The 12,167-nt window shown below is 32.9% G+C and overlaps 1 protein-coding gene across 1 annotated transcript; it reads right to left on the bottom strand.

Annotated features, from left to right (window-relative positions):
• Positions 1 to 10,533: 10,533 nt before the first annotated feature.
• Positions 10,534 to 11,748, bottom strand: LOC132034453 (transcription factor bHLH148-like). Its single transcript, XM_059424807.1, has 2 exons — positions 11,589 to 11,748; positions 10,534 to 11,355 (listed from the first exon to the last, which is right to left on the bottom strand). The coding sequence occupies exon 2, from the start codon at positions 11,314 to 11,316 to the stop codon at positions 10,621 to 10,623; it is 696 nt and encodes a 231-aa protein (XP_059280790.1). The 5' UTR covers positions 11,317 to 11,355; positions 11,589 to 11,748; the 3' UTR covers positions 10,534 to 10,620.
• Positions 11,749 to 12,167: the final 419 nt, after the last annotated feature.

Here is a 12,167-nt window from a genome sequence, read left to right as displayed (position 1 = left end):
TAGATATCTTGTATTAGGTTTTATATCAAGTTGTATCTTTATCCGCTTATTAAGAAGCATAAAAGTAGATACAAACAATGGTAACTCCAAGTAGGAAGTTTAGTACTTGGAGATAGTTTGCTAAGACAGAGTTTATGATAGTAAGGCTAAAGTTAGGAGTTAGATTATAGAGGTTGTAATTGTAACTTGAAGTTAGCTCATTGTTGTAGTGGAGTTGAGGTAAATCTTGTAGGTCTGTAGGTCGTGGTTTTCATCACCTTTTGATCCGGGTGGTTTCCATGTAAATATCGTGTGTCCTTTACCTTCTTGTATGTTTTTATTCTGCAAACACATTCGCAAAAGAGGTTAGGTAACATGTTCCATCCTATAAGCGAAAATTGTACACTGCATAGGATAGGTATTATCTCGTGCAACCTAATAAGTTCATATTCACACAGATCATGTGCCGACATTAGATATATCAAGCACAAAATACTACATGACCACATGGAGATTGAAGATGGTCCAAGATGTTCGAAAATTAAAGTTGCGCACATATCCCAGTTGTCACTTAGGATTCATTGTAAAGGATTGGTTCTTACTTTTAGAAGAATTTAGTCCTGGTATAAGGCATTAGACGAGAAGATATGAGGTGGAAGAAACAAATGTCCTAAGCAAGAACTTGGTCCTTACATATATTAGAGGACATATCATTTTAGAGGTTCCATACAACCTAGCCGCTTATAGAATTGTAAAGAGTGAAAGGTTAGTCCCAGTTAAAGCGGACAATCGTATTCATTTCTTAGTCGTATTTACCTAGCCATCAAAGCGGTACAGTGATTAATGGAAGGTAATTTTCTAGCATTATCCGACTCAGTGAGCCTACAAACCTTGCCGTGCTCGAGGGTGAACTATTGCGAGCTTACAAACATCGTGTAGCGAGCCTTAGTTGTATCAACCCGAAGTTGTAGTGTTAGAACAACATGGAGTTTGTTCTAAGGGGGGAAATTATCAACATAGAAGCAGAGCCCAGGAGGGAAGAATTGATCCAGAGTTGAAGCAGATTGAAGGAAGCTGATCAAAGAGCACATGAAGACATATGACGTTGCTAGTGTTTGTCATCATTAACAAGGGGGAAATTGTTGAGTAGCTGCTAGCTCAATGATATATGATGAGCTTATAATAAAATTTTGATGGTTTGACAAATAATGTACCCAATGATAATTAAGAGAGATATAAGAAAGGCATTTGAAGAATCTGTTATTCAAACAAATCTATGAAGGATTCAGTGAAGCAGTCACAACATGTGCTTAAGATAGTTGCTTTAAGAATCGGATTCTTAGATTGTATAGGAGTAGCCCGATCCTAACAAATTGAACAAGCACGAGTAGGCAAACTTAGGATTGAAATCAATGAGAAGAGTAATCCAAGGCTATGGTTTCACTAACAATCTTGTTGGGTATTCAATCGAACTGGCTAAGTGATTTATCTAGTTTACTAATTAAGAGGGTTAATATTGCTTTAAGGATCTCTCGAGTCCTTACTAGCCTATTAAAATTACTCTCGCGCCAATATGTCTACAGAGGGAGAAGTAAAAACGACGCATTCATAATTCCTGTAAATTAATTAAGCAAGACAATAATTTGTTGCCCAAGTCCAGTTTCTTGAAATTACTCTATTTAATCCTATTGCAAACGTGCATTTCCACTTTGGAGTTCAATTAACAATTCGTAGATAGTATTTTAATGTTAGCTAGGTAGCAAAACAAATAAACTCGGGATTAAATAAGTTAACCAATATGATAAAACACATAAACGTCAATTCAAACATCAAACGTCAACATTCATGTAGCTCCATAACCCTAGAACGAATGAATCTAGCTATTCATGATTCAAGCACGAGCACAAAAATTCATGAATAATAAACGGAACAATGATGAAGTAAAGCAGAAGGAAATAAACTCTATGGTGGGATGCTCCGAAAATTTGCCAAAGATGCCTACATGTCCTATTTAAAGTCTATTTATAAGATACAAAATGACCTATGCTCTAAAATCAAATCCTACAAAAATCAAGAAAATGGACCGGGAGCCATGCCAGGCACGACACATCCAGTGGCATCTTAAGCCTGCAAAAACTTCTGCGAGGTGTTTTCCATGTGCCAACAATGCGTTTTCTACCAATGGCACGACCTGAAACTCTCCAAAATATGGCTAAGTGTTAGTGCAATCCCGTTGTGTTGCCCGTTCACGACGCCTGTTTACTTTTATGAGCTCAAATCCAATAATTTAAGATCAAAGGTGTGATTAAAGTACCAAGAATCAGCAAGGAAATGATATAAAAGATAGATATTTGTGTCAAATATTAATAATTAACTGAAACATAAAAAATAATAGTAATTATAACATGTTAAAATACATTTAATTAAAAATATTATACAATCAATGTATATAAATTAAATTAGTTCTTTAATTGAGAGAGGAAGGTAGATCCGTAAATACCAAAAACTATGAGTAAGGAGAAAAGAAGGTCTGGTGTGTTGCTCGAAGTATGCACCTAAAGTGTGTACTCCCTCTGACCCAATTTAGGTGATATAGTTTGACTGGGCACGAAGTTCAAGAAATAAAAGAAGACTTTCAAATTTTGTAGTCTAAAATAAGCCAAAGATATTTGTGTGGTTATAGATCATCTCGTTAAGTGTGAAAGTTAAAGTTTAAAGTTAAATTATTATCAAATAAGGAAATGTATCATTCTTTTTGAGACAGACTAAAAAGGAAAATGTAGAACATAATTGGGACAGAGGTAGTAATGTATATGTATTTTGTTCTACTTCCTGTGTTGTTCCTGTAATCCAAATTTTCTATACTCTTCTTTCCTTTGAGTATAGTAAAGAATAAAATGGAGAAAGCGGAAAGAAGAAGGAAAGAGGAAGCCTGGTTGAAGAATATTGTAGGGTTGATGTTCAAGTTATTCGGGACAACATGATTTATATGTTTTCTTTTTGCTTTACTTAGACTCGTAAATTGGATCCTTTGGCCATGATACACCCATGATTACTTCAATACTAAATCTTGCTTCTTCTCTCAAATTAGTATATCAGAACATTTGAATTGCATATGAAGTTATTTAAGTTGATCCATAAGGAAATTTATCAAAAGACGTACTTTTTTTTTTCAGTTTAATTTCTTTGAAATAGTCATGATAATAGAGAAAATATTTTATTAGCTTAATTGGTATTTACACAAATTATAAAAGAACAAACAAACAAATAAATGAAAAAATCTTTTGAGTCACGAGTGGAGCTAGCTTGTGGCAAGAGGATTCGGTTGATTCTTCTATGTTGAAAAATTATATTAGTATGTAAATAAGATTAAAATAATTTTTTTAAATTATATATAAATTGTTGGATCCCATTAACGTAAAAAAAGATTCTAGCTCAGTGGCAAAATGGGGACAAGAACTCTTTTAGGTCGCAAATTCAAATTTTTGGTTTGACGTTTTAGTAGTTGCTTGAAAATCCCTCTCCAATTTCGCGTTTTGAGTTAAAATTTAATTAAATTATGACATATTATTTTAGTCAAATTAACCCGTCTATTTTGATCCAAGTAAATATTAAGCAGGTCAGTTTAGCCTATTTATTCATTTTAACTCGCCAAATAAAGCTCAATTTGCCTATTTGACAACTATAGTTAAATTTTACCGATTCTATGAGTGAAGAAATTGGTGTTGAAGAGGACGTTAAGCATATGTTATTAGTAATCTTAATAGTGCGGCAAAGGTTGGGTGTTAGAAAAGTATAAATAGGTCGATGATGGGTAGGCACACCACATGGTAGCCACCAGGGATTTGATTCTATGGTGGGAGCCCACAAAGTTCCAATTTTTGACACATTTCGTGTAATTTATGTTAAAATAGAAATGTAATCACTTTTTGATGGAGCTGTCAAACTTATTTTATTTGACACTATATAAACTTTATAGTATTTCTTTTGGGATTTTAAGTATATATAATATAGATGGGGCCGAACCTAAGGGCCATAGGTCATGTCTACCCATGTGCCCTTGTTAGCTTGCTACTTCGCTTTCTGATTGATCAACAACTTTAATTTAATTTGTGGTTTTCCACTTTGGTAATGGGTTTGAATTAGACATCATGATTAAAACTAATGTTATTGAAGCGTTTTGTCCATTTATCCTTTTTATCTTTTGTGTTAATGAAGTTTTATCCCCCTCAAGTACACATGAATAAGGTGTTGATTTTGTCTTTTTTGCGTTAGAATAATCATTCTTATCGTATCTCTTATTTTCATTTTGGATTAATTATATTTAATTTTAATCGCTTTTAAGAAAAAGAGAAAGAGAGAAAATAAAAGACTATACCTATCAGATTCGGGGTTCTTATGTTTATAGAAATATTTATTTTTAGTTTAGTTGGAACAGAAATTTGGTGGACGAGTTAATTCAAATGATGAAAACTTGTGGCCTAAACAAAATTTGCCACAACATAATGTTCTCATGAAAACTACTTATAAACGACACTAGAATCACCGTTGATGTACAATTAATAGTTTACTAACTAATATCATCTAACGCTTCTTCAACAACTTAATTAGCTTCTTATTGTTAAAGATATCAGTTCAGAGAAAAATCCAATTTCAAGTTCAGTTTTTATCGAATTTTCTTAATCATACATGCACGTTTAGTTAAATTTATGATATCTATTATATTCTTTCCATAATAAAATAAGAAAATTACGAACCATTTTACCGATTATGAACTTACCTCTAAAACTCATTGTAAGCAAAAGAGCATATTCTTCGGTAACCTATACAACATTGAAAGGGACGTTTTCCAAATGCCACCATGTTAAATGTGGCAACTTACACTTTAAAAGGTCAAACAAGTATAAGAGAGGACAATTTGAATTTTACTACTTCAAAAGGCTCAATGAAATGGAAGTCTCTAGTGGTTTGATGTGCCCATTTGACATTCTCCAACTCAAGATTAATGCTCGTCTTGTTACTAACTTACTTGGATACCGGTGTAACTAAATAAACCTAGTTTGTTTATTTATTTTTTCCCACCATTAGAATTCATGTATAATGGCTGTGTTTTTCCCTAAATTCATGAGACAGAAATATGCTTTAGGTAACTTTTTGGTTTTACTCTTTGCTAGCTCTTTTTAAGGGATTTAATGGTCTTATTGGTCAGTGGGGAAGTAGCATACTGTCAACAAGTTCAAATGAATTTTTTAGATGTTTGATTAGTCAAAATGTTTTGAAAAATATTTTCTCGGGGAAAACAAGTTTCTTAAAAATGAAAAAAATGACGTCCCTAATGGAAGTAGAAACAATAAGTTGTATAAGTGATATTCCTAACTTATTGTCTCCTCCTCATCACCCAACACCATCAACCCTCAACCCTTGGCCTTGACAATCCACCCTTCGCCCACTCTCACCCCCACCTTTATAATGTTTCTTAGATTATATATAAATCTTTCTTAAAATAATATTTTTTACTTACAAAAATAAGTAAGAATCAACTTGATTTTTCAATAAAATATTTTCTAGGGAAACATTTTTTTTCCTGCGGAACACACCCTATATTCTAATCTTTTTCTCATTTCTCACTAATAAGAGAAAATTTGTTTGAGTAGTATGTTGCTATGTTAGTTATATGATGACTGCAAATTAGACGATAATGGAAATTGGGTAATCTCGAAAACTGTTAGTGGTTAGTTTGAGATCAAATATCAACTAACCACAGATGTGGACAGTTTAAGTAGCTGTCCTCTTTTCCCGTCTTTAAAGCTGATTCACATCAACCCCAATAGCCAACCACAATTCCACAAAAGTGCAAGTTCGAAAGCTCTTTCTTCTTTGTCTGTATGTAGGAAAAACAGATTTAGTTTGCTATGACATGTATTATGGTCAGTACATAGAGATTGATAAATTAATTAGCTTAGGGAGTTTAATTAAATGGAGAGGCTAATGCTTCTTGTTACCTTCTTTTATAAACGTTGATCGATTTAATCAATTGGTACAACTTATTTACCTCTCTCCATTCTGTTTTATTCAGTGTATTCGAAAAGATTTTTGAACTCGGAAAAGATAGTAGTGATCCGAGAGGAGAGACGCACATGGGAATCTGAATTTGATGTTATTGCTTCTTTTTTGCATGAAAATACCTGAATGCGTACTCATCTTACTCTTCATTGCGTCACTTCCTGACTTTATTGTTATTTTACGCACGCTCTCTGTTCTCCTTTGTCCATCTCTCGTATTATCACATTTATCACCTACTTTTCTCTTCCGCAAAAGTAATATGAGATTGAGTCCAGAACCAAAATACCCCTAAAAAAGTGGGGTTGAATCAAAATACCTCAGAAAAAAATTGTGACAAAAATATTTTTAACACAGTATTTTACTGTGTTAAAGATTTTTTTCTATAATGCAGTATTTTATTGCGTTATAGAACCCAGTAAAAAAAACAAAAATTTGGTCAACTTTTTTTTTTTTTTTTTGCAACACTTAGTGGTTTTTTTCATACTTTGATCAATGATTAGTCGTGTGTTAAGACTCTGAAACGTCAATATTTTATATAGAGCCTGATATTTTTTTCTGCGTACAATAATGCAGGCTCAATACATCAAGGATGCGTAAACGTTCGGATAGTCATTTTAGGGGTTGAAAAGGTGCCCGAAGTAAGTTTTATTTGAAAACTTTAGGTTTAAGTATTCTATTTTTGTAAGGTTATTTTAGTCAACTTTACATGTCGAGAAAAATAGTCAGCTTTATTTTCGAAAATTGAAACCACAAAAGTGAAATTGACATTCACAGCTACATTACCCCGGGATTTTTATGTTGAAATCTATTGCATATCATCATATTATAAGTAAAGAAAACTAAAAATTTCACGCCAATTTGGGGGAAAATTGAATAGGATAACATGTGCTTTTTCAAAATTCGGCTCGGCCAAAGTGCCTTGTGGCTATTTGTCCCTGTAGATCTCGAAAAAATACTCATAATAATAAAAAAAAAAAATCACGTAAAACGGACATCCCAGTGCAAAGTTATGACCATCTAAAGTTTGACCACTTTACAACTAGCTTTTCTCCCTATATTTTTTAAATACGTTTTTATCTAATTGAATTAGATTTATATTCAAAATAAAGTTATGTCTTGATTAAAAAATAACACGCTTAAATCAAAACCTTAAAAAATAAAACACTTAAACCTAAAGTTTTCAAACAAAACTTACTTTGGGTACCTTTTCAACCCCTAAAACGACGATCCGAACGTTTACGTATCCTTGATATATTGAACCTACATTATAGTACACAGAAAAAAATATCAGGTTCGATATAAAATATTGACATTTCGGAGTCTTGACACGACACACAAAGTATGAAAAAAAAACATAAGTGTTGGCGCAAAAAAAAAAAAAAAAATTATTAAAATAAGATGTTGCGATCTTTTTATGGAAAAAAACACTAAGAGCCCGTTTGGATTGGCTTATAAAAAAAAAAAAAGATTTATGCTTAAAATAAAATCAAAAAAATGTTGCGACCCATTTAACTTAGTTTATTTTTATATGAAAACGAACTTATAAGTTAAAAAAAAAACACACTTAATTTTTTTGTTGTGCCTATAAAAAAAGATAAGTGTTGTGCCAAAAAAAGATTATTAAGCAATCTTTTTATGGAAAAAAAACTAAGTGTTCCTTAAGTGTGTTGTTTTTTAATGCGTAACTTTATTTCGAATATGTTCCAAAAAAAAAAAAATCGCGTAAATCGGACGTTCGAGCGCAAAAAATCTTACTTCGGGCACCTTTTCAACCCCTAAAATGAGGATCCGAACGTTTACGTATCCTTGATGTATTGAGCCTACATTAATGTACGCAGAAAAAAATATCGGGCTCTATATAAAATTTTGACGTTTCAGAGTCTTAACACACGACTAATCGTTGGTCAAAGTATGGAAAAAAATACTAAGTGTTGCAAAAAAAAAAGGTTGACCAATTTTTTTTCTTTACTGGGTTCTATAACGCAGTATTTTACTGCGTTAAAGGACTTAACCGCGCCGTTATGGTTAAGTCCTTTAACGCAGTAAAATACTGCATTAAAGGTACTTTTGTCACAGTTTTTTTTTTTGGGGTATTTTGGTTAAACATCACTTTTTTAGGGGTATTTTGGTTCTGGACTCGATTAAGTTCATATAAAGTTACTGAATTATTTTTTGTAATAAGAAAGATTACTCAATTTTACTTTAATATCACGAAAATTCACTGACAGATATCGCTAACCACTCCTTTATAACTGTCATAAAAGACCACTGAAAGGTATTGCTGAGCTGAGATACGTAAAATGCAGCACATACGAAAAGTTCGCATCTCTTTTGTATTGCTGTATATTTGTGGGTGATACTTTCTGCTTATGGGAATTTCACTGGAATCCTCTAAAGTAAATAAAGTAAAACAAATAGTACTCCTTCTTTTACCCGATCTCTTTTTTACATGCCTCAACATGATTAGTCCAAGTCGAAATCGTTACTTTTTATCTGAAGTATTATAGGGTCCATTTGAATGGAAGGATTTGTCCTATGCATTTCAAATCATAAATGCAAGTCCTTCAATCTGTTTTCTTATATCGAAAAGAAGTTTAAATGAAAATCAAACCAAAATCACAAGATCAATTCAGCTATTTATCACCAATACAGTTCAAATGACACTTGAAAAGCATCCACTATCCAAGCTCACCCTCAACGAAATTCAATAATTGGACAAGAAACATCACCAACTGAAAACTATATAACAAATCCCATCGGTTTCGTGTCTATTATACATAAAACATACTCCCTTCGTTTCAATTTACATGACACTCTTTCCTTTTAATCTTCTAAAAAGAATGGCATCTTCCATATTTAGTAACAAGTTAACTTCAAACTTATTATTTTATCCTTAATGAAATGATTTAAAGCCATACACATATTATGACATCACAAATTTTAAAATTTTTATTTCTTTCTTAAACTTCGTGCACAGCAAAAAAGAGAGTAGGTGTGACTTACTGTAAAAGAAAGATAAGTTTCATAATTCATTCAATTAAAGTTTTCATGTAGTGAACCAGCATTTTCCATGTTTCCCGAGCTTTCTCCAAGTCATATAAGTTGCACGATCAAGTTCATTTGGTCTTAGCAGTTAGCCGTAAGCAGGGCTATGAATATTAGGTCAGAAAGTGAGATGCATCACATGTCTCTAATGTGTTAAGAGGCCCCATTTACTAAAGTTGAGTGCACAAGGACACGAAGCCACATGAAGTGCTGCGCTGTTGCTCATTAATTCATTTGTCCTGTTTGCAACTTTACCACCTACTTACATTACATACAGATGGTTCCTGAGGTACAAATATACAGCAAACAATACAAATTTATCTTCTTAGTTGTCCTCGTCACCGAAAATATACAATTCAGTTACTACCTGAGTCATGGATGTGTCATCTTCATAGCACTATCTGATCTCCAATTAGCTTAAATTTGACAAGAACCAAAAAAGCAGTTTGAACTCAAACTTTTAACTATTTGACACCCGAGGAAATAAGAACCTAACCATAGATGTTTACATTCAATAGGCTTATAACACCAAAAAGCTATTGGAATATACTTATAGGAGATTATCCCATCACACAACAATGTCTTGCAATACTTCTTAGGAGATAATACCATTAGGGGTAGTTTGGTAGGTAGCTAAAATTATCCCGGATTATAATTTCGGAACTAATTTAAAAGATGGTATAAAATAATCCCAAAATAAATGGGATAATATCCCATCTTTTAAGTTAAGATGCATTTTATACCTTATTTGATCTAAAGATATAAATTTATTCTGGAATAAATTTATACGTTCTATCAAACATGATACAAAAAATTAATGTTGAAATATTCTAACTTATATCATACACCAAACGACCCCTTACAGAACAATTATGTATCAGCAGGCTCAGATATACATATACACGTGTTTATATCAGATGACCAGTGGAGCGAGGCCTTAACCTAGTAACTAAAGTCGAGAGTAAATGATAAAAACAAACATGAACTTATCACTTATTTGCGAATTTCACACCCCAATTATCAATTATTCTCTTTTTCTACTTGAATTATTACTCTTTTTCCTACCTGAACTATCACTATTTATGTATTAAAACACACCTAATTGAGTAAATGATTAAAACGCACCTAATTAAATAAATGATAATAATTTAAATAGTAAAAAAAAAAAAAACTAATAATTAATCTCATCAGTTTCGAAATGTGTTTTAATACATGATAATAGTCCAGAAAGAAAAAAGGAGCAGCTAATAGTTGGAAAAAAATGATTAGTTCAAATGTGTTTTTTGACAATAACTCTTAAACCAATGAGTCAATCAACAATCTCTCAGTTCCAAAACAATTAGGACACACACTTCATTCTAAATCCACAAAATAATTAGTGCGTTATATTAACTGATAATCCAATTAATATGTTCCCAAAAACACTTGAAAAAGGTAGAAGAAATATATGTAACAGAGGAATATTCATATTTCATAGAAAGGGAGAAGAAGAAAATTAGACAAAAATAAAAAAACCAAGAAAACAATAAATGATCAACTAGGTGGAGGTTGGCTCGCAGTGGTAGTACTAGAGGTTGAAGCACCAGAAAGGAGATCAGCTAAAGCACTCATAGCTCTAATTTGCATCTCAAGAGCCGCAATATAATCAGTTGCTTCATCAAGAATCACAGGCAATGGTTGTTTCCTACAACCAGGAACAAGCCTTCCTAAAACTCTCGCCTTTTTCTGAAAAGCCGGTAAATTCTTAGTTTTCAGCTTCAATATCCCAACTCTGGGCTTTCTAGTTATCCGGCTTGTAGTACACGAAGCAGCCACTTTCTGGCGCTTGGCGTGTTTCTTCATGAACTTGAGCTTGAGCCTGTTTGTAAGTATAGCTCGGCTCCACCTGGATCGTCCTTTAGCTGTAACAGCAAGGACTCGGTCAGCCACTTCTCGTACGGCTCGACCCCCTTTTGGAGCTGTTGGTGCTGGTGGACTGATTCGAACTTCACGGAGTGCTTTGAGTAGCTTTGATGAGTAAACTTGTTGTTGGGCTTGTGTTTTCCATTCAGTAGTAGTACTGCTTGGAGTATTATCACTGTTATTGTTATTGTTGTTGTTGTTGTTGATGTTCTGAGTTTGATTTCTCAAACTTTTCTTATTCTTTTTTCTCCTTGATATTACTCTGTTAGATGACGTTACAGGATTCGAGATCACCGTTGATGACATCTCTACAACCATTGGTTCCATCAGATTCACCAAATCGATCGAATATCTATCCAATTTGAGCTTTGGATGACCTGTAGATTCAGTCACATGAATAGACAGACATCAGAAAGGAAGGCACTCAAACCAATTCAGATTCAAAGACAGATACGAACGAATCAGTAAAATTCGAGGCAGATTCGTAATTAGTGGATATATTAAACACAGATAATTAGGATTAACACAAGAAAATCAAATGACAAAGCAAGAGATCAATTGTTAAATGCATTTAAACTACATAGAAAGGGATTATGAACTGTTAAAGCCACTGATTATTACCTGATGAAGAAGAAGAAGAAAAGGATTACAAGGGGAAAATTATTTCTTCAGATTTGATCAACTGTAGAAAGAGAGAGAGGGGAAGATGAAAGAGAGATGGGGGGGCTAATTAAGGGGAATATCACGGGAAAGCACGTATTGGCCCTCTTTAAAAGAAGCAGCAGAGGATGTATGTGGGTGGGCGTGATTTGCCCTTTTCACTTTTTTCTTTTTTCTTTCACATGGTTAATCTGGAATTAACTTTGTCCTTGCGATTTTTATCGTAAGAATTAATTGAAAATTAGTAAAAACAATAATTGGTTTGCTATAGTAAAAGTAAGTTAACATTGATAATACATTTAGAGGGTGTTTGGATGAGCTTATTTCTAAATTACCGTTTTGCAGCCTTAAAAAAAAAAAATAAGTTGGGGTATCCAACTTATTTTTTTTAACTTATAAGTTCTATTTTCACTTTTTTATGTTCTTTAGATAAGTTCCAAACAAACTCAATTATTTTTTTCGACTTATTTTAAGACAAAATGATTTCACTGGCCAACCAAACACTCAAAAAAAGTGAA

This window comes from Lycium ferocissimum, chromosome 10, assembly GCF_029784015.1.
Source record: "Lycium ferocissimum isolate CSIRO_LF1 chromosome 10, AGI_CSIRO_Lferr_CH_V1, whole genome shotgun sequence".
NCBI lineage: Eukaryota > Viridiplantae > Streptophyta > Magnoliopsida > Solanales > Solanaceae > Lycium > Lycium ferocissimum.
Note: the sequence above shows the minus strand (reverse complement) of the source record. Positions and strands in the feature narration are given on the sequence as shown.

Bases quoted from the DNA above. Each gene is read 5' to 3' on its own strand.
- LOC132034453 (XM_059424807.1), bottom strand. From the start codon at position 11,316: ATGGAACCAATGGTTGTAGAGATGTCATCAACGGTGATCTCGAATCCT.